General features: G+C 41.8%; 2 protein-coding genes across 2 annotated transcripts in view; one reads left to right on the top strand and one right to left on the bottom strand.

The window, feature by feature from the left end:
* Positions 1–3566, top strand: part of LOC123139995 (NAC domain-containing protein 78) — a gene marked incomplete in the record, with an annotated part of 4383 nt that extends 817 nt beyond the window's left edge. The window contains 4 exon segments of the mRNA XM_044559728.1: positions 1057–1287; positions 1767–2504; positions 2612–2687; positions 2800–3566. Coding sequence (XP_044415663.1) covers positions 1057–1287; positions 1767–2504; positions 2612–2687; positions 2800–3209 — 1455 coding nt within the window.
* A 337-nt stretch (positions 3567–3903) lies between these two features.
* On the bottom strand, positions 3904–10217 carry LOC123139994 (phosphatidylinositol 4-phosphate 5-kinase 9). The gene is made up of 9 exons (XM_044559727.1): positions 9957–10217; positions 7431–8708; positions 6860–7027; positions 6531–6696; positions 6287–6397; positions 5997–6184; positions 5445–5602; positions 4709–4874; positions 3904–4599 (listed from the first exon to the last, which is right to left on the bottom strand). The coding sequence occupies exons 2-9, from the start codon at positions 8648–8650 to the stop codon at positions 4332–4334; spliced, it is 2445 nt and encodes an 814-aa protein (XP_044415662.1). The 5' UTR covers positions 8651–8708; positions 9957–10217; the 3' UTR covers positions 3904–4331.
* Between the last annotated feature and the right edge of the window lie 13860 nt (positions 10218–24077).

The following is a 24077-nucleotide window of genomic DNA, read 5'->3' as shown; positions in this document are numbered from 1 at the left end:
GAGAGGATGAACCTGATTGATTTACTTGCTAGATAGAGTGGGTCGTGGGTGGCTAGTTGACAATCTAAAGTTTACAGATTTAGCAATCGTTTCATAAATAACCATCCCTTGTGAAAGCAGGGGATGCTGTGTTAAGTTTGCTGTAGCCTGCAATGTGAATCCACACTGAATTTGACAGTCTCGGTGTTAGTAGCCATGAGGATGGACTGTCTAGCTCTAAAATCTTAGTAATTCTTGACCAGAAGGTTGTGTCTGTGCCGTGCGGCTGGTCTCGGTGCCAATATTGGTGCTGAGGATGGACCTGATATGCTTACCAGAGTTGGCTGTGCTTTGATTGTCAACTGCCCAGCTCTACAATCTTAGTAGTAATTCTTGACCAGAAGGTTGTGTTTTTCAGAGGATGGATCTTGTATAATTGCCAGAGTGGGTTTTAGTTTGATGATTCACTATCTAGCTCTACCTTGCTTGCATGGAGTGGAGCCTCACCATGGGAGGGGAATTCAGCAAATATCACTCCAAATCAAAGTGGTATTTCCTGGAATCTCAATCTTAGGTGAAGACCCCTCACTAAATCATCATCTCTTTGGATACCAGGGGTTACAGCTCATGAGCTTACATGTGTCTAGGTCCTTGTTGCATGAGAGTGTAGAGGTCTTCTGCGTCGGGTGTTGTTCTACTTCTATTGCATCAGTAGTATGATAATAAAGTAGACGGCCTTTGGAGATGACAAATTTGTTCTTGCCTGGTTAGATGGCTCGGAACATGCTTTTCACACAGTTAATTGCTTCTCTTGTTAAATGTTATATCATTGATAATATTGATTAGTTTTTCTTTAAGCTACTTCATGTCTTGACTCACTGTATTTCTTCTACTTGACGACTTGATCTGAAACAATGTTGTTCTTTCTCTTTGGCCCTTCAGAACAATAAGCTTGTAGTACGGATTATTGTGTATATGCCATTATCATATGTTTTTGGGAGCTGTCCCATTTTTTGTGTGGTTAAAATGCAGAATTCCTTTGATATTATGATGTTTATTCTCCTTCTGGGTGCGCAGGATATGCATGTGGTGTGTAGAATCTTCCAGAAGGTTGGATCTGGGCCTCAGAATGGAGCACAGTATGGTGCACCATACATGGAGGAGGAATGGGAAGACGAGGATGATGCAATTGAGAATACACCTACCAGTGGTACATCCACTGAAATGCTTGCGATCACGGATGCTGCTAGTGCGGAATCGAATGTGGAAGATGAGCACATATTTTCTGGAATTAATGAGTTTGTGCAAGTAAGATCATGTCTTTGTTATCCTTCTGTGAGATATTAGTTAGCTAGGATTGGAAACTAGAGCCCGGTTCACATGCGACCGTATCTATTTACCGTTTAGCTAATTAACTACTCCCTCCGTCTCAAAATTCTTGTCTTAGATTTGTCTAAATACGGATGTATCAAGTCACATTTTAGTATTACGTACATCGGTATCTAGACAAATCTAAGACAAGAATTTTGGGACGGAGGGAGTATATTACATATATGCCTGCTGAACCCAGTCTTCACTCAAGTTGACACTGAAAACTAATTAGGTTACATATATCATACAAATTCTTTTATTTTTCATTATTGACATTTTCCTGTGCATAGGTACCATTCCGCCTATTGTGTGGAAATTGTTCCTCTTACCAACTATCCAGTGCTCAGTGAACCATTTTCTATTGTTCGTGTTTGAACACACCAATATTTACTTTGTTACTGTTTTCCATCATTCAGACCCCAGAAGTGCTCATCCCACAAGAAATTGCTCCTCTCCAAGCAATTGCTCCTCTCCAAGTTCAAGATTTTAATGAGACTGGCATGGGCAGCTATGCTGACGGTGATGTTCCTCTGAACGAGATTCTGCAGGAGCCTGTGTCAGATGTCAGTGTTGACAATACAGGTGAACCTGAAGAGCAGAGTCCCCTTGATGATCACTTCAGTCTTGCGGATTTGTCTGGATGCCATAATCAAGATGATGGATATGTACGTCAGGCTGGCCATACCATGTGGAGTGACCCTTCAATTGGTGATCAGGCATCTTATCCTATGAGAACTTATGGTAATCGAAACCATGCCAATAGGACTCTTAGTGATGAGGAGTTCTTTGACACGGGAAATGATGCCAATGCGTATTCAGGACAGCAGCAAGCTTGTCCTTCAGATGACCAGAACTTGTATTCAGGACTGCAGCAAGCCTGTCCTTCGGATGAGCAGAACTTGTATTTGCAACCCAATGGTCTGCCATTTCCACAGCAATTGGATGACAACGCGCCGTTTTATGAGACATCAAGCGATCACAAATGGGAAGTTGGAAAGGATGGTTATGTAAATGTGGATGACATTTCTCTCTTTGAGGATGATGATATCATGGCTCTCTTAAATGCCTCAGATGACGATTTCAGTTCAAATCTTTTGGGCCCAGTTGACGGCTCTAATTCTCAACTTCCAGCAGCATCGAACTTTGACCAGAAGGTATGCTTCAGAACAGTAACAAGTTTCTCTTACTTAATATTCCTAAACAAAAAGTCTAGGCTAATAATTAGTTGCTGGTGATCGCCTATGGTGCTACTTCTCTGCAGGATGAAGCAAAGGCTCAATATGCCGCGTCTTCGTCTGGTTCCCATGAGAACCTTTATCCAGACACCATGGTTCCAGGTACAGTTTTAAGATATTCAGTGCTGTGCTTCCAGATTCTTCTTAGGCAATTGGTGAATACACACTGGACGACCTCACCATTTATGAAATTCTGTGTATTTTGGTGCTCCAGATGTGCCAGTGGATGACAATGCTGGCAAAAGATACTTCACAAACATGCTGGGTTCATACCCAGCCCCACCTGCAATGGCTTCGGAATTCCCGCCAACCACAGGAAAATCCATCGCCGCGCTCAGCGGGCCTAGTCAGATTCGTGTCACAGCGGGCATCGTCCAGCTCGGTGACCACACCGATAACTCGGACCACTGGCCCCTGCAGAAGAATGGAGTCTTCAATCTGCTCCTTTCTTTCACGGTGGAGAGCAACGTGTCTACGAAGTCCATTACTTTTGACGACGAGCCAGCCACCACACGGGTGAGCACCGTGCCGACGGTGCTGCGCGGCGGCCTGTACCTCTTCTTTGTCTCGGCCATGATCCTCATGTTGAGTTTCAAAGTAGGGTCCTGCATCTACAGCAGGTAAGTTAAGGGCCCGCCCCCGGGGCCGTTCTTATTCTGGTTTAGCGGAACCATACATGGCTGCGCCCCCTCGACGACGGCGTGGGAGCAAACGACTCGAAGACAGTTTTACTTTTACGCACTTAGTTTGTCAATGTCATACGATCCTGACTTGGTGAGAGGTATAGTAAAAGCAAATAAGCTCTCGAACTGGAGAAAGCCCCGGTCGCTTTGCACGCGCTCGGTGCTGGGACCTTTGTGCTTCATCCTAGGACCTGTAATTTATTCTGTTTATTTGGTCGCTGCTCAGAGTGTTTGGAAACCCGAACGAATGTAACATTGATTATAAACCATGGTATCTCTTGGTTGTTTGGCGTGTTGATTTTCCGTCTCTATTAGCACCAAGTCTTGATACTCGAAGACGGTTTTCTGTCTCGTCCGTTTGTCTGCATTCACAGCGACGGAAGATTGTCGATGTTCCTGGATAACAGTTTTTGCATGGAAGCACCCAATCTTTTGGTTCTCTCTTGATATATAGATTGCAAGAAGCCATGGAAGAGGGGAAATGATAGGGAGTGTTTGCATGAAATCTTGCCCTGATGCATGTATGGAGGCAGTGTGGAGTCCAAACCGGCAAACCCTGTGCATCCTCTTGCAAGAAGCACCGTTGAAACGGCAGGAGCCACCTGTGTGCACAGCATTTCCAGTGGCAGCAATCGTGTTGGAAATTCAGTTTTCATCTTTGGGTAGTGGTTCTTTATACAGGTGTGTTCCTAGAGAACACTAGCAGCACTGCTTGCAAAAGAAACGAACAACAAAAGTAGACCAAGAATCTATTCCCGACATCTTCCAGATGCCCAGCACATCGCTCCTGATCTCGACGGACACACATATTCGCGCAGAAAGTCGGACGCTCCTCCTCTCTTCCACAGCGGGACACCGGTGGATTCTCCATGCTCCATAACCCAGCCATGCCACCTTTATTCCCAGAATAAAGACATGGTTTGTGCTCATGCTTGAAAAAAAAAATTCCAGCCCTCCAGAAGACCCTCTGCGGACGCCCTCGTTCCTCGTTCTGTACACAGGATCATGCCATGGCAGGGAAATGGAGCGTTCACTGGTTGAGGGATGGTGGTGGGCCGAGGCGCTACGAGTTCTCGGGGAAGACGGTCTGGATGAACTTGAGGAAGCGCTCCGAGTAGAACTCGGGGTCGACCGCGGAGATGGACACCGAGTCGTACTGCATCGACTTGACGGCGTGCTCGATCTTCTTGGTGATGTTGTACTCCTGCAGGATGTCGATGATGCCCAGGTAGAGCACCACGTCGTACACCTCGTAGAACGACTTGCTGTCCTCCTCCTTGGGGATCTGCTCCGCCCTCGCGGGCATGTTCACCCCCAGCTGGATCTGGACCCTGCCAAAGAAAAGGGAGACGCCCAGTCACCGAAAGCTCCCACTTTGTGCATGTGCAGCTTGCAATGCGAATATACAAGTTACAGAATAGTGATCGAAATGAGCCTCACCTGGCTGTGCCTGGAAGCAGGAGATCCACTTCCCCGAACCCAGCAGCCGACGACCGCAACCGGCTTCCCCTTATGTGAGGCCCAACGACCACACTGTTCTCGTCGTTTGCTCTTTGAACCAGAACCAATCCTTCTGGGTAGTTAAAAGCATCATCCTCCTGGGCATCTGCACAAGATCATTGTGGACAATGAAAATATGTTCTCCTGGTCATATCATAACAAGAACAAGAACTGAACATAGAACTGCAGGAGGTCCATACAGAAAGAAAAGGGAACAAGGCATATCACAGAAAGGAGCAACTATATCAGACTAATTTGGGCATCCCAGCATGTATCCCAACTGACAGCGACCTGACTCGACAAGATCTATCATCAGACAGTGGGTACCAAGTTCACGGGTCTGTTAGATTATTTCTGATGTGTACAGTTCAATGGAAGCCCTCCCATCCAGAACCCCAGTGACAACCTACTGAAAGACCCGGTGACACGGTAAGTAGATACGACACATGCCATGATCTGGTAGTGACACTATGACACCCACCCACAGATCTACTGTCTGTGAAAGTGTGAATAGCCGTGGATACTCTGAAGCACAAGAGTTGGTACTATTAATAGCTGCAATGTTTATTATACCCGAAAGTTGAAGATCATTGGAACTGAAGAAACAACATTTATCCCATCTAGATAGTAACATGTTGATAAAATCCATTAACCGGCAGGTAAAGGTGTGTTTTACCTTCTTCTGAAAGAACTGTTAATCTCTCTGCTGTCATGGTTCGACGATACGATGCACGTGTTCGTAGGTGCTGCGGAGCTCTGTAATGGACACCAAGCAGTAGACTGTAATCCATTATCCGTTGTGACTTCAGAAATTCGCTATCAGTCTTTATCTGCCTGAAAAGAAGAAGAACGACAATGCATGAAACACTACAATAAGGCGAAACTTGATCATACTGCATATTTCTTGGTCAATTGGTGCAAAATTAGTTTTAGGCAAACTCTGCACAAAAATCTGAAAAATGAGCACAACACACGCTGGACTGGATGTTAACTGCATATTTTCACCAGAAATCTCTTCACAATACTTTTTATATATTTGTCATCTCTATCTTTGCTAACAAGGTGGATAACATATTTCAGCAAGTTATAATACACTTAAGTTCAACATTTATAGTATTATACTAGCTGAACAACAACCCAAAAGAAACACATCACCAAATACAATGCAGTTATGCCACAAGACCATATCTCAGTAAGCAAAGACGATTTTCAGAGAAACCACACTCACTTAAGTAGAGCCTCTCGCCAGGAAGGTTCAAGATAAAAGGAGTAGTTCAGATCCAAATCCTTCAGAGTTGTGTTCTCGTCGATTTCAATTTTGTCAGTAGAACGGCCTAAGGATGAACCTTTCAAATCAAATCTCCGGTGAATTCTTAATTCTGTGCAGAACATATTTCCCATTACAACAAAACGGAACTGCAAATTTGCAAACAATAAACAAGGTTTATTACTCCATAAATAGGAACGTGAACAAGGAAAACCTCCAGAGAGATGTGTGCATAAGTTGATGATAATTACCTTTTGACCACTAGAAGGTTTTACCCTGTGCAGGCCAAAAAACTTAGTTATGAGTGTGTTCTCGTAAGTATGGACATGATTATAATAGTTTGGAAGCATTCGTAAAAGAACCTGCAGAATCAGAGTCATCAAACATTCAAATTACACTAGTACTACATGATATATAAATCAGTAAAACACAAAACAAGCTACAATACATAATTTCCTACCAAAACTTATGAGAAGTCCAGATAGAAAAAGGTACCTGCACTTCAGATTTCCGGAGAGTCTTAATCATGAACCGATCATCTTGTGATAGGAAAAATACACTTCCACTCTTTCCAGGAGAAGATAGCTCCCTAAGTGCAGAATTTCCACATATGGAGATCATATAATCTGCAGCGTCAATCTTGAACATCTCTCTCAAGTTTCTACATAAATGAAATCAGACTATTTTATAGTTGATGAATGCAGAAAAAAGAAGATTATGAATTAGAAGTTACGTAAGTAAACAAAAATTCAAAAGACTACATGAATCTGCATTCCTCACTCAGACATACATACAGGCATGAAAGGTCAATCAGTATAACAAACCTGAAGACCATGGGGCAATAGTCCTTCCATTTAAAATCCTCTGCAGGATGCGAAGGAGTAAGTCGCGATCCTTCCTTTGGGAAGTTCATCCAGAAACTTGCTCTTGGACCAAAATCTGAAGCACGAACTTCACGTTTTTGAATGGGTGTTATCTTTCCAACTGTGTACCTAAAGACAATAGCAGAATCAACATTACAGAATATATACTTATGCTTGCCAGATGTTTCAACATCATGCTCTGTTATTAATTTAAAATGCATATGTCCCATCAGAAAGAGGCAATAAACGCTGCTGGTTGCAAAGCTGTTGGACTAGGGTTTTTTCTAGTAACGACCACCAGCTAGCACAGCTAAGTCTTGCACTGTTACTTTTCAGAAGAGAAATAATGATTTGTTGTCGAACTTTTGCTAGAATCGCACTATAAATGCAATTACAAGGTAGATGACTAGCCTCATTTACCAGACAGTATACGAAAAGCGAGCTATTTATCAACATTTCAAATGGTATTACCCGCAAAAAAAAAAACTTCAAACGGTACATTCAATGAGAGGAGCAGCACTGGAGGCATTACCTGATTCCAAGCTGCAAGCTTAGCATTAGATCATAGCTTCTATGACCCTTAATTATTGCCTCTCCGGGTTTTTTAGTCTCTCTCACCGTCTTCTTCTGCCGGCGCTTTGCCTTCTTGGATGAGCCCGAAAAACTCCTGTCAAGTACTACCTCGCTGATTAGAACACCTTGCATGTATTCCCTTTCAAGTATAGGCAACTCAGAATCATCAATGTTTTCAGAGGTTTCACTATTTTCATTTCCGATGAATTTCTCAATAGCTACCTCAAGACTCCACCTTCTTTCCAAGGACACATTTCTTGAATCACTTGAGTTCCTTCTAGACGAGGCAGAGTCCCGATTTATGCCAACCTTCATATTTCCCATGTCAACTGACGAAGAGTGAAGTATGCGTGAACCATGGTTCTGCCTTCTAGGGTCAGGCAGCACACCTCTGTTCCTTAGGTTCTTTATATACAGCTCATCACCAGCAGGCACTCTGCAACCACTAGGATATAATGTACCTTTCCCATCCTTCAATCCCCTGGTCCAGGTTCCGACATAGTACCCACAATCACTCCATGTATAGATACCGTACCCATGCATCATGCCATCTAACCAGTTGCCTTCGTACGAATCACCATTTTTCCAAGTAAATGTTCCTTTTCCAGACATCTTGCCATTTTTCATATTGCCGGTGTATGTGTTTCCATTTCCCCATGTATACTTTCCGTGACCCTGTATTTCTCCCTGAATCCAAGAACCTTGGAACATGTCTCCATTAGGATACGTCTGGCATCCGAGACCATGCTTACGATTCAGCTTCCACCGTCCCTTGTAGACGATGTTATCCTGTCCAGTGTATGTGCCTTCACCATATATGTACCCACCGGCATACTCGCCCTCATAGCTGGCTCCGGACGGCCACAGAGTCTTTCCTTGCCCATGCCTCATCCCCGTCCTCCACTCGCCATCATAAATAGTACCATCTGACCAGGTATACCGCCCTGAACCCTCCGGCGTGCTTCCCAGCAATGTACCGGAGTAGGTGTCCCCGCTGGGGAGCCTAATGTGTCTGACTCTGAAACTGGTGCTTGTGCCTGAAGCATGTGGGTCCTGGCCATTTGCCAAAGTTGCCAGCACCTCACTCTCGATGTTGCAACTGGCGCCTCGGAACAGATCAGCCCTTGCAGAACTGGAGACCCCCTGTAGCTCGTTCCGAAGGGCCACCGGGGGTGTCATGCATACCCAAGAGCAGGACTCGTCCGCAAAAGCGGAGAAGATAGATTCAGACTACAATCTGCACAGAAGTTATATAAGATCAGTGAGTAATACTTAACATCTGGTCCAGTGAGTAAGATTTTCGGAAAATATTCTCATGAGAATAGATAGTCATAGTGAAACTTGAGTGAACATCGAGGCTGCAACGGTAAAGCGGGCACTGAAAAAACCCTCAGCAAAATCTGTACAGCAGCACAACACACATGTCTGAATTTTGAAACACACGCACTGTCTCCTGAATGCCTAACTGGAACATACCCAATTTGGTCAACCACATCATCGGGCGGAAATCAAACCAAGAGCAATCCAGCATAAAAACATGAGCAAAAGCTGCACTATGTACACAGGAGTGGCAGTCAGGCCCTGCTGCGCGCGATTTCCATGGTCGAAGATCAAGCTAAGAAGCCGGACTGATGGTGTATCTAGGGAATGAATAAAATCCAGAGGACGGATAAATAAATCCGCGCAGAAGACGAAAACAAGTAGCTAGGTATAAAGAAAGCAGAGGGGAGTTGAAGTGAATGGAGGATCACAGGTCCACCACCCACCAATCTATCTATCATTGGATCGTATTATATCCGTACCAAAAAGTCCCCAAGACATCAAAGTGTATCAGTGCTTAATATATCCAGAAACAAATAGCTAGGCTAGAAACAGGGCGAACTGATGGAGGAGCGTAGGGCCAGCCAGCCACCCACCCACACAGCAATCCATAATTGGATCATGCATACGGTTGTGCCTGAGTTAAAACATTAAAGTGTATTGTTAGTGGTCATCCGGAAACAAACCCCCATGGACGGAACAGACATGGAGCGAAGTGATGGTGGAGGACGATCTTGTATCGCCGGACTGGACCAACCAATATTTGTTCATATCCGCGCGTGTTACTGGTGGTCATCCACGAACAAATCCCACCCCGGTGGGGGGCAGAAACAAGGAACGGTTAATTAAAACAAGGAACAGAGGCAAGCGACCAATCCAATCCAATCCAGTCCAATCCAGTCCAGTCCAGTCCAGTCGAGTTCGGCACGGGGGATCAATCGATGTCCGCACCAAATCAACACACGATTCGATTGGTGGATGAAGGAAGGGAAACCGACGGAGACGAACCCCCGCGAGGAGGGGCGGGCAGGGGAGGGGATGAACCCGGCCGCCACGAGGAGCCGTTCCGTTCCGTTGGGCGGTTGGCATGAATCCACGGCACGCGGAGGAGGCGAGAGCGGATCGAGGCGTAAGCGAGCGGGTAGATGGAAGGGGGTTGCCGTACCGTAGCGTGGCGTGGCGGTTGCAGGCCAGGAGCGCGCGCGCGATTCGGGGCACCGGCCGGGGATGCGTGGGGGTTCCGGGCGCGGGCGCGGGCGCGGAGGAAGACGACGACGACGACGACGACGACGCGTGAGGGATCGAGTGGAGTCGGAGGGAGGCCGCGGGCGGAAGGGAATGAGGACGTGAGTGTGAAATGTGCCCCCCTAAACTACTGCCGCTGCCGTTGTACTAGTACTAGTCCTGCCACTGCCCGTCGCTGCTGCTGCTGGATCTTTTAGGGCCGCCCGCCCACACTAATTAAGTAGAGTACTACACTAAACCGCCTGCCCGCCTGCATGATTAACTACTAGTCCATGATGGACCTGGGACTTGGTTATTCGAAATTAGTACTAGCGCACTGTCGCAGATTTACTTACGCTTTGGCTTTGGCTTTGGCTTTGGCTCTGGTCGATGATCCTGCCAGGACCAGGATCTGTCAGCTACCTCCTGCCAGGATCTCAGAGGGCTACTAGAGTATTTTTTACCCTCCACACACCGCCCAACCCACTAAACTAGGATCCAAGGGACGACCAGTGGCCTACTTGCGCTGTCCGGGTTTATGTCAAAACTTAATTACCAAAAAGAATTATACTCCCTCCGTCCGGAATTACTTGTCATCAAAATGAATGAAAATGGATGTATCTACAATCAAAATACGTCTAGATACATCCATTTCAATGATAAGTATTTCCGGACGGAGGGAGTATGTCATAAACCATATATATCATTCAAAAACCATTTTCCTTCTCTTTTTGTACTCCTCCGTCCCAAAATTCTTGCCTTAGATTTGTCTAAACACGGATGTATCTAGTCACGTTTTAGTATTAGATACATCCGTATCTAGACAAATCTAAGAAAAATAATCTTGGGACGGAGGGAGCACGATCTAGACGGACGGTGTTTTCCGAACGAGAACAGCGTTACTATCATCACCGAATGAAGCAACCGATTTTCTTGCGGATTAAATCGTCTCCGTGCGTAGCATGTCCGTGTTAGATAGAGAGCTCGTGAAGAAATATTATCATCTACTCCCTCCGTTCCGAATCACCTGTTGCACGTATGGATGTATCCAGATGTATTTTTAGTTTTAGATACATCCAATTTCAGCGACGAATATTTAGGAACGGAGGGAGTACCAATCAAGCGCGGCGACACATCGCGCTCTCGACGGTGGTGTGAGTACATTCTGCCCGGTTTCTGCCCGCTACTATGTATGTTCTTCGTGCGTGACAACATTCTTTCCTTACATAATCGTTTTACATGCTTTTTTGAGATGAAGTTTTGCTCCCTCCCCCTCCGTAAACTTTTGTAAAAGCGTTCATATCACCACTTTAGCTATCTAAGCCATCGTATAAAATTTCACAAAGAGAGTACATGTTTCTAATTTCGAAACAATTAGTCAGTGCTCGTGCTGGATTTTTCAGAGAAGAGTTACGCCTTATGCAAGGATGGTCATACATTTCTTTGATGAACAGTGCAACTAAACTGTCACGAGATGGGACCATGCAACCCTCCTCGGAAGAATTTTCCATTTGCAATTATTATAGTTGTAACCAAAAAATATGAGCGGTGGTTTTGTAAATTTCATTTGGTTATTCCATTATCTCGGCATTTGTTGTTTATCCCGTTCGAGGCACACCGTATATCCTATTGGCATTCGGCAGGTCAACTTGCATCCACTCATCATGAGTCAAACCATCCCCTTCATCAACAGAAAAAGATGTCCACAGCTCCTTCCCTAGGGGCTGCCCACATGCAAGTGGTCGGAATGGACGCAGGAGCAAGCATGTGTCGACATCATATCACTGCCCAACACTGGCTTCATTAACCCGTGAGATCGGGTTTAGGACTAACTTAACTACTGGCACTAATATTCGCAAAAAATATTGATACTACTACGGTAATCTTAATCGACACCATTCCGATTGGTGGATGGACTAGTAGCAATATTCATTTTTATGTTCCTCGACGGTAATCTTAATTGTGTTCTCCTTGTCTTAACACGGAGCCATGTAGAGTTTTTGTGCAATATCAAAGGAAGAAATGTTTGGATACGGGTCATGGGGAAAAGCCAATCGCGGTACGCCGCAAACTCAGACTTAATCAAGAGATACTATCGTTAACAAACTAGTAAGATTAAGGAAGCAAAGCTTGCTATATTTGGTAACGCATGACAATGGAGGAGAAGAAAAGGACGTGGCTCACATTTCATGGCATGTAAATTACCGCATGTTGATTATATTAAATCGCCATCGTCATCGTCGTTATCACCACCGCCACCGTTATCTCATTGGAGATTGGAATGGAACTATTTGGATGGGTTGCTCGTCCGTCTCAATAATAAACCTCCTCATAGGTTGTTGTGTTGTCGATAGGCGGTTAAATTATGTATGCTTTGGCAATGAAAAACAACTCAGATGATATGAACTGTAAGATATGATACTGCCGGCATCTCAAGGACCACTTTTGCTACCTTTGAATACATACACGGCAGACATCAACAGACATCATCTCCAAAGATAACTTGCTGGCAGGAGTACGTACGTATATGCTTTTTTGCGAAACAATAGATTAAACGATAAACCAGAAACAGACAAAACTTTCTGCCTAATTCATTAGTCTAGATAGCAGTGAGTTTTTTCTTCTAAAAATGAATTTGGCAACCACATAGCCATGCAATGATAGACTTCTAAATTTTATTAAATTAGAATAAGTAGTTATATGCTTACTGGTCCATTGCGACAGTGACATTGCAATCGATGGTTAATTTCTCAGTTGGCCATCCTGCCACTTGTGCGCTACACGCCAAGATTTGAATTTGTGCAAACAATTTCTTTTGCAGATGTGCGGACTATGCACAATGGCGTACAATTAACATTAGCTAGCAAGCACAGATGACAGTTGGATGGTGAACACCAAACGGCGAGCCTGGTTAGCTACATCTAATTTACCGAAGGATTGAGCAGGAGAAAATGAATACAGATGCAAACTTACACAGGCAACAAAACCGAAACAAGTATACATACTTGGAATAAGGAACTAATCAACCAAAATAAATTACGTTCATCGATCTTTTTTCAGAGTTAAACATTCATCAATCTGTAATTACATCGCATCGATTCTGCACATCGATTGCCGAGTTAATTAACTTCTTGATTTGTTGCTTATATTAGAGTGGTGGCAACACCTGGATTAATCAAATGCGAGTAATCAAAAGGCATCGATCTCATATACTTTACGGGTCAAGTTGCTCCACACACAAAATATATATCTATCTAAAGTTACATATGGCAGGACTTAGAAAAGAAGAAGATTTTATTTTATTTTTTATACAGAAAAGTCACCATCTGTTGCACTTTCAGAGAAAAAGAATGGAAGAGACAATACTCTTTGGATTTGCTTCGGTTGGTCATACTTTGTCCTTTTCATGGGCATTTTGCAGCATAACTGACACGTAGCTGGTGAACATATTCCGAAGCGCTCACACCATGCAAGATTTCTCTTTTGCACCTTTTGAAATCATGGGCAGGTGTTGGTGTTTTCTTATACTCCCTCGAACCTTACAAGCTGTTGTTTTCAACATAGAGAGAGCCAAGCTTATAAAGTTCCGACTATAAAGCTTTAAAACTTTTCTAGCTATTTTTGGTTAATCTTTTAGCTGCCCATGATTAACCAATGCTGGTAAGAAAAATGGACTAAAATTGGAAAAAGAGCATTGGCATTGCCAAAAATTTGGCAACCTAGCTACAACAGTCAACCATATCGCGGGCTAAAAACTAATACGAGACAATCTATGATAGTAACCCCCCCCCCCAAACAATTTTCCTTTGTGTGAAGATACATGCATCTATGACCAGGTACATACATCCTGTTGTTTGGCAACTAGCCCGTTTCTAATATACTATGCATATCTCACTTTGTTTAACCCTTTCGATGCATCCTATTGGGTCGACTTGCCACACCCTATCATGAGTCAAAACTCCTCTTTCAACGAAAAGATCAGAACCATGGGGCCCACATGCCAGTGGATGTAGCACAAGAGGTAACAAGATAATTGGTATTCCAAACAAAGGTCAACATCATATATTGGCCAACAGAGGGATTGACCGGTTAAATTAAGGTTAGATAGGGTTTAGGATGAAGTTAACAATGTCATTAATACCACATGATTAGGATATGGTCACACGCATGCACACATAAGTATCTTCTCTCCCTTGTCAAAGGAGGAAATTAATATGGATTGCACATAGTACCAAAATCACGGCATACTGCGCCACCCCAATTAAGAAAGCTTATGGTTCATCAACAAGCAATATTGATGATTTGCATATTGCTTACGAGTTATGTAGAAGAAGAATAAAAAAGAGCAGGAGCAAACATTTTATGGCGCTTATGCATCGATCATCATCGCTCATGCATAACTACCCATCTTGAAGGAATTTAGACAATTGGACTGGTTCTTCATGTGTCTCTTGATGACTCGTGTTGGTCCGTGTGTTCTTCTTAACTACTCTGCACTAAATTAGGTGTGCATAATCATTAAGGGGGAAAACAATGATGATGGATTTTTTTAATTCGTACTCGCATCTTAGCGACTCTTCTTAGACTTATAAAATATTGTAGAGTATGGACAACAATGGACATTGGGTGAAGATATTTTTGCTAGTGTTTGTATATGCTTCGGACCCCCAATAGATTCCATCGTGGAAATAATTCCAACCATCTAGATTGACATGTTGGTACACTAGTTGTATTACCATTGGTTATAGGTGTATCTTTTAATACTTAATTCAATCAATGCATTAAAAGTCATGTATATATTAATTTGAAGTCTGTGTACTTACCGTCTTATGAATATCCCTCTCGGACGCCCAAAATTTGTGTAAATTTGTCAACTTGCTAGCACAACCATACATGATGATAATTAAGAAAAAAAATACATTCCACATAATTGTATGTATATGTATGTTACTTTAGTAGCAGAATAATGAGACAATTTTAGTTTTCTGATACTACTAAAGTAATTCCTTAGTTAATTACGAACTATAGCAACTCGCCGCTACGAGGATGTTACTATATGAACAGTTAAACTAACTTCCTCGGTTGTCCATCCATCTCTTGTTGAACAACTAATTAGTGCAAACATACATATATACAATCATGAAATGGCTAGAAACTTAGTGGTTTAATTAATTATTTAACTATATCTAAAGGCCAGAGGAATTGACTAGGAGACACAAATTAATTAATTAATTAACTGTATCTTAAGGCCAAAGGAATTGAGTAGGATAAAGGGATTAATTAATTATTTAATTGTATGTTAAGGCAAGAGGAATTGAGTAGGAGAAAGGAACATACGTGACGCATGCGAGCAACAAACTGGAAACAAGTATACATAAAACAAAGTGCTTGGAGCACAGATAACCCAAATATTCCTTTGTTATCTTGCAATGTACTTGGAATCTTAATTAATATTTTGAATTGTTGTTGCTTACTTGGAGTGGCGGCAGCATCGCTTGCTAATCAATCAAATAAAATATGATTAGCTAGGAAAGGGAGATGCAAGAGGCATCGATCTCATACATTTTACGGGTCAAGTTGCCCTATTTTCGAAGAATGATACATGTTGACCTATTTAAAGTTGTGTAGGGCAGTAAGGCAATATTTAGAAGTGAAACGAGAATATCTTTTTCACTTTTTGTATCGAGAAGACGCTATTCGCTGCACGTTTGAAGAAAAGGCACACATATGCTTGGATTTGTCTCGATCGATCATACCCTTGTCCATTTCATGGGGCATCCACCAGCGCACTTAACACGTACCTGGTGCATGTATTCCAGGCGTGCACCATCCAGGTAAGTACTTTACATAAGTGGTCACTATTCAACTATTTTTAAAGCCTCAATTGTAAATATCTTTGCAACTCAACCGACTTACATATGTTTCATGTGAAACTTCTAGGGAGAAAGTAACTTTGATGGCGTGCGATTTTGTTCGGTTCTTAGAAGTGTACATACTGTAACAACAAAGTTTATTTGGAAAAGGTTGCGCTTTGAAGATCATGTCAATGATCGAAACAACAAGCAAGCTTTGGGAAACCCAGGAGTGTATTCAATAATAAAATAGTGCACGCACACAACCAGTTGAAGATCATTGCCTTGTTTGGTTACGCTGCGTGATAGTGGCGGAAAAGCATAATATTTGGATTGCTTTTTACAGGAAAAAAGGTGATATCCGTGGTAGGCGAGCTAGTGCGCATGCAGTGGTGTCGCATGCACCCACACCACACTGGTAGTACTCCCTCAGTTCCAAAATAGATGACCCAACTTTGTAATAACTTTCGAAAATGGCAAAGTGGAGTGCTTTTGCCGATGGTATGCATCAAGAAACTAACCCAATATGCCACACTTTTTCCTCAGCCTAGTGATTTGTATGATCCATAAAATGCAACCCAAAAATTATGCGGCCTGCAGCAACGCAAGCGTACGACTATAGGTACACGTGCAATCCACACGTTCATAGGGTCATGGTGCCAGTCGGATGCCTGGATATATGTTGCCATAAGTGAAAAACTCAATAAACTCTCCCGCTAAAAAAGAAAACTCAATGAACTCAACTCGCTTATTAGAATGCCCATGATTTAGTTTTGCTTGGCTTCTAACATGTTCAAGAAATTCATAATTAGAATGTATAATGATTTTTTTATTAAGGTTTTGATAACTTATCTGTGGCCCGGTCAGATGGTTTGGCAAATGTATAACTCTGGCCCGTACAATGCTCAATGATTGTATGTGGTCATTGTTAATTTTTGAGGGATTAACCCAATTATTGTCCATGCTGTTGCTGACCATGCAGTCATTAATCCTTGTATAAGTGAGAAACTCCTCATTTCAAGTAAGCGGAACGGGAGGCCTTTTGATCTAAAAAATATTTTCATATTTAAATATTCCTTTGGTATCTTGCTATGTGCTTGGTATCTTAATTAAGATTGTGATATGTTGTTTACTTGGGGTGGTGGCGTCACCAGGACCAATCAATGTGATTTGTTAGGAAGGGAGGTGCAAAAGCCTCGATCTCATATACTTTATGGGTCAAGTTGCCCCATCTGGAGAATAATTCATATCTATAGTTATGTAGGGCAATATTTATAAAGGAAATATGAATATATTTTTTGGCTTTTATATTGAGAAGACGCTATCTGCCACACTTACGGAGAAACAAATGGAAAAGGCACATATGGGCAGGTTTGCCTCAATCGATTGTACCCTTGTCCATTTCATGGGGCATCTTGCAGCAGACACGACACATAGATGGTGCACATATTCCAAGGTGTGTGCACCATCCACGTAAGCACACAACCTTTTTTTCTCTTCACTTTTTTAAACAAAATTGATCATGAGTACTTCTGCAAAACAATCAATTTAAATCGTACATGTGAAACTTTTTGGAAAAAAAGGTATGACTAACCTTCGTGAACATCGTGTTACAAATTCCACAGAAAAAGAACATGATAGTATATTGTGGCAACACAAATTGTTGACCAAACTTGCTTTTCGAGGATCATGTCAACGATAAAATGAAGAATTGAACTTTGAGGGACCAAGGAGTAAGTACATTTTAGTAATATAAAAATAATAATAAGCATGCACAACCCTTTTCAGGATCACTTTCATGTTTGGCTATTTGGTGGAAAGGGCATATATACTACGATATCTGGCTAGCTACCTTTTCCTAGAAGGGAAAAAAGGATGATATCTTGCTTAATCTGGTAGCTAGTGCGCATGTAGTGCTGTCATTTGCACCAGCATAGACAACTACACTCACATACTGATATTGCCACCAACCGAAAACATCTAAAGTGGAGCGAACACTTTTGCTAATGGTACATATGTGTCAAGAAATTAATCCAAATGTTGCTAGCTAGTAATTATGGTAGTAACGGTCCAGTAATTACGGAGCACTGGGCGCTAAATGTTTTGAGCACATCATATATCATTAGAGTGATACTGAACGTTAGATCAAGGCCTCTCGACGGTGGAGATTATTTGGATCCATTAAACTCACCCTTCTATATGTAGTGAAGATTGCTATAATGTACTTCCTTCCGTCTATAAACAAGTGGTTTTATTGACATATCCCCGGTCAAAATTTTAAAACTTTGCCATTTTTGAGAATTTCATATGCTTATACCGTGGTAGAAATGAAATGTCAAAACTACACCGATTTTTTAAAATTCACTTGTTCTGGAACCGGAGGGAGCAGAAACATGATAGCGCAGGCAAAGAATATCGATCTGGCTCATAACTTTCCTGGCCTAGATCGAAAAACATGATAGGTAGCAAGTGGTAATGCAGTAGTGTAACCTACACCGACCTACACCGCTGGAAATTAAATGGCAAAAGTACGTACATACATCACTTTTGCTTATGGTACTTAAGTATCTATCAACAAGCAATCAATATGTACATGGTATGGAAGGTTGTTGTCGACCGATTGATCATACATCATCGGTGCAATGTCATCGATCGATCAACTGTTGGCCCAACTTTTGTACCTTTTATGTGAAAACTAGTGGGATTAACTACTCAATGATGGGATTAGGACTTTACTGTTATCAATTAACTGGCTGGGAACTGTACTGCCACAAATTTAGATGAGCCTAGATTTACTGTAATGTACTCCCTCTGTAAAATAATATAAGAATGTTTAGATCACTACTTTAGTGATTTAAACAATCTTATATTAGCTTGTGGAGGGAGTATCTGATAAGTAGCTCCTGTCTAGATCAATATGACCCAATAACTTTTTTGTTTATCTTGGGAGTCGTGGCCTAAGCCTGTCTATATTCTTGCAAGGTTAATAATCAGTTTTGTTGATTTGAGTATAAGCCAACCCATCAAAACTTTGGCTAGCAAATATTTTTGTTGCCCCTATTTAATCAATGTTGGCAAGAAAAATGAAATAAAGTTGGTACAAAAGCGTTGGCATGCCAAAATTTTGGCAGCCTAGCTACAATGGTAAATCATATCGCGGTTTAAAAACTAAAACGGGACCATTTGTGATAGTACTCCCCGAAGATTTTTTTTCTTGCTGTGAAGATACACGCATCTATGACTAGGTACGTGCATGTTGTTGTTTGACTGCTAGCTTGCTTCTAGTGCTACACATATCTTGACTTTGTATATCCCGTTCGACGCATCTTATTGGCACACAACTTGGCTCACCCCATCATGAGTCAAAACTCCTCTTTCAACGGAAAGATCAAAACAATGGGGTCCACATGCCAGTAGACATAGTGCAAGAGCCAACACGTTAATTGATATCCTAAGCAAGGGTCGGCATCATATCATTGGCCAAACAGAGGGATTAGATTAAGGCTTAGATAGGGTTTAGGATCAAGTTAACAATGCCACAAATGCTAGTACATGATTAGGACATGGTCCAACGATTAAGGCTATCATCAATGGATAAATATCTTATGCATGCACACATGTGTGTCTTTCCTTCACACAAATTAAAGGCTTGTAGAGCTTTTGGCAATTGTCCAAGGACGAGATTAATTTGGGTTGGGCATAGTAGTAAAGTCTTATTTCATCATGTATAGATTAAATAAGTACATATCAAGCAAGATTTAGTCAATACATATCACTTCTCAGGTAATACTTGCGGCAAGAAAAAAGGATTTCATGGTGTCAGTAATACTGGCATTAACCATCATCACCACCCACTCCATTGGAAATTGGAATTGGACAATTTGGTTGTTTATTCATCTATCTATGTCTAATGTGGCGACGATGGCATGAGGACGTGTACCCCTCCTTGAAGACATTGCTACGAAAGAAGGCTACTTAGTTGTAAGTGTTTTATTCTTTTTCTTGTAATGGTTCTACCATAGTTGCCTTTGTTGTGTACTCTTGCTAGTAATTAATACCAATGACTATGTGTATCACAATGATACAGAGGCTAGTCTTTTCGGAAAAAAGTTATCTCGATAACACTTTGTGTTGGTCCGTGTGTTCCTGCTAACCAATATACACAAAATTAGGTACTATGCATAGTAATTAAGGGTAAACAAACATGACATGGATTAAAAATAGCACCTGCATCTCAACGACTCTTCCTACCTTTTAAATATGTTGCATACAATGGACAACAACAGACATCGGGTGAAAATATTTTGCTTGTAGGAGTATATGCTTCAAATCCTAGATTCCATCATGATAACAATCTTCCAACCATCAAGATTGAAGTTATTTAGTAGTTGTATTACCAATAATTATTTGATTTTTAATATTTTACATTAAATTGGTGCATTAAAGTCATGTAGAATTTAATTTTTGAAGTTTGTGAACTTTGATTGTTTACCGTATTATGAATATTCAGATTTAATGGAGGCACATATGTTGTGTGTGTAAATTTATATCTAGAACATGTCATAATCTTGTTAGTCTAGAGTGTGATTGAAAATATAAAAATATATTCAAAACTACATGTTGGATACAATATTAATTTGATTAATATTTCATTCCAAACCCTGGTTGTGAGATGGAAAAAGTTCATAGCGATCAAAGCACCTTTCTGCCTAATTCATCAATTTAGCCATAGCTAACTACTAGCACAATCGTACGTGATGATAATTAAGAAAATGCATGCGACACTAAACTATGTCTTGGATGTTGCTTGTAGAAAGCATAATAAGGATATGATTTAAATTTTCCATACTACAGTAATCGCTTAGTCACAGGCTACAACTACCCATCTTGACAACGACAATCCTAATCGATGGTTAAATTTATTAGTTGGGCAGCTGGCATTTGCTGGTCAGTGGAAAAATAATCTTTTGTACTATGTTTAATGGTTTTAATTAATACATTCATGGGTCTAATGAGTTAACAATTGGATGAAATAAATTGGTAGTTTGATATATTAAATGCATCAGAAAAATTATCACTTGGCCGGTTAAATAATGATTGGATAAATTAATGGGTTTAATTAACTATCAAACTATAAATTTATAGGGCAAAGGAATTGAGTATGAGGGTAGGAAAATCTGTGACGCAACAAGCAACGAAAATTGAAACAAGTCTACATAAATAATGTGATTGGAATAAGACACACATAAACAACCGAAATATTCCTCGGTTATCTTGATAGTGCTTCACATCTTAAATAAGGGTTTGATCACTTGTTGCTTGCTTGAAGTCATGGTTAATCAATCAAATCAAATATGATTTGTTGGGAAAGGAAGATGCAAGGCGTCGATCTCATATACTTTACGAATCAAGTTGCCCAACCGGAGAATAATACATGTATACCTATCTAAAGTTATTTAGTGCAGTAGGACATCATTTAGGAACGAATGGAGAATATTTTTTTTGATTTTAATACTAAAAGACGTTGTCCTCTGCATTTTCGGAGAAAGAAATAGAAGAGGCACATATGCTTGGGTTTGTCTCGATCGATGGTACCCTTGTCCGTTTCATGGGGCATCTTGCACCACAGTGGATATGTAGTTGGTGCACATATTCCTACGATCACACATCATCCCAATGCATTTTCTTTTCATTTATCTTAAAGCTTTGGTTATAATTGCAAAACAGTTGATAAATTTAAATCACACATGTGAAACTTTTTGGGAAAAGGTAGCAACTTTCATGAATGGCGATTTCGCTTGAATCATATGAGCACACCATAGCAATGCAAACTGCCCTTTTGAGGATCACTACCATGCTTCCTAGGTTTTCCTAGATGCATGGGGCCGGAGGAGATGATAACTTGCTTAATTAAGTAGCTAGTGCGCATGCAGTGCTGTCACTTGCACCAACACGTACTGACCATAGGCATGTTTGCCATGGGCCAAGAACGACAAAAATGGGAGGGCAAAAGTGGGAATCACTGCTGCTGATTAAGGATATGATTTAAATGCATGTCACCCAAGAGTATGTCCTGGATGTTGCCTGTAGCACGATAAGGATGTGATTTAAATTTTCATACTATAATTATTGCTTAGTCACGGACTATAACTACTAGTCTCAACAATGAAATTCTTAATCGATGGTTAAATCTATCAGTTGGGCAGTTGCCATTTGCTGGTTAGTTCAAACAATATATTTTACAAAATGGATATATCCAAACACGTCATAGCTAGCCCGCAAAAAAGGCATGACATTTGGCTGGTTAACTAATGAACAAATCGATTACGAGTTTCATTAATTGTTGAACTACTACATTTAAATGGCAAAGGAATTGAGTAGGAGGGATGGAATATATGTGACGCACCTAAGCAAGAAAAACCGAAACAAGTGTACATAAAGAAAGTGCTTGGAATAAGGCCTGCATAAGCAACTGACATATTCCCCTGTTATCTTTATATGCACTTTGCATCTTCATTAAGGTTTTGATTTGTTGTTTACTCGGAGTGGTGACAGCACATGAATTAATCAATCAAATGAAATGCGGTTTGTTGAAAGGGAGATGCAAAAGGAATTGATCTCATATATACTTTAGGACCCAAGTTGGCCCAGTGGGGGGGGGGGATACCTATCTAATGTCATGTAGGGCAGTAGGGCAATATCTACAAACGAAAGGAGAATATCGTTTTTGCTTTTGATACTGAGAAGACGCTATCTGCGACACTTTCGGAGACAAATGGAACAAGCACATATGCCTAGATTTGTCTCGATCGTTCGTACCATTGTACGTTGCATGACATATCTTGTAGCACACACGACATATAGCTAGTGCACATATTCTAGGCGCCCACGCCATCCAGGTACTTTACATACGTGGCCTTTCCTCTTTACATCTTTCCATAGATTCTATTGTAAATATCTTTGAAGAACAATCAAGTGTAATCTTATTTCTGAAACTTCTCAGAAATTAAAGCAAATTTCACAACGTGCGATTTCGTTGGGATCTTATAACTATACGTACCGTAACAAGAGGAATTATCGATCCGAGTTGCATTTTGGCAAATCTTACTATCAGTAATCAAAACAACGAATTAATCTTTGGTAGGAGTAGGCTAAGAGCAACTCTAGCAGACCCCGCATCTGTCCGGCCCGCAAAACGTGTTTGCAGTTCGCGGAAAGACGCCTTTGCGGGCCGGCGCGCACGGCCACGGATGCAGACCCCGCATAACGGACCCGTAAAAAAGCATATCCGTGGAATATGCTTTTTTACGCGTCGGCTTTGCGGGGTCTGATCTGGCGCAGCTCCTCCCAGCCCGGAAAATCTAAATTTGCACCTTAATTTGATCCAACTTAATGCATTTCTTTGCTTTTTCAACAACATTGGATACATAAGACATCACCAAATCTTTGCCACAATAGCAAGACCAAAGAAAACAAGAACCACAAGTATGCATTTTAGAAGATTTCCAACTTCCATAACTGCTCCCACTAGTTGAAGCAATATCTTCTCCATGCACTCATTGTTGATCTGCGGATTCTTGATCTTGCATTCTTCATTCATCATCTTTGGTTCGGAAGAAGTAGACGTTGCTTCCCCTCTAGTTGCACATGCAGCCGCATCATTCTCTTCTATTCTACTAAGGAGTGCACCAACATCTATTAACTTTCTTTCTATCAATAAATCAATGTATTGGCCTTCCCAAAACCAAAATGAGCATCCATCTTCCTACACAAAAGAATGACCATGTTCGAAATGAGGATCCACAATTGAACCAAAGAATGAGCTATCAAAATGAGCTACCGCAAGTGCACGTACCCCGTCGTTTTCGCATTTGAAGAACACCCATCCAGGGTGCTTCAGCGTGGCCGAAGTAAGCCGCAACACTGTATGCGTGCAGTCGCCGCATTGTATGAGTGGCAACGGCAAGCCACAGAGCCGTTGTGCGAGCGCTGAGCCCGGTGGACGGCCGGACAAATCCATCCCGCAAATCGTCGGCGGTGCCGGGAGGACGAACCCGTCCCTGCATGCAGTGATGCGCCCTTTCCGGGGCTATGGGAGATGCTCCCCGATCACTCCATCGCTTGGCGCAGCCACCGGCGCCCGGCAAAGCCAAATCCGACGGCCCCGCGATGAAGGTCCGCAGATCCGCAAATCCGGCGGCCCGCAGGTG

The sequence above is a fragment of the Triticum aestivum genome, chromosome 6B, assembly GCF_018294505.1.
Source record: "Triticum aestivum cultivar Chinese Spring chromosome 6B, IWGSC CS RefSeq v2.1, whole genome shotgun sequence".
In the NCBI taxonomy this organism is placed as follows: domain Eukaryota; kingdom Viridiplantae; phylum Streptophyta; class Magnoliopsida; order Poales; family Poaceae; genus Triticum; species Triticum aestivum.
The sequence above is the reverse complement of the archived record's forward strand: the minus strand, read 5'-3'. Positions and strand labels throughout refer to the sequence as shown.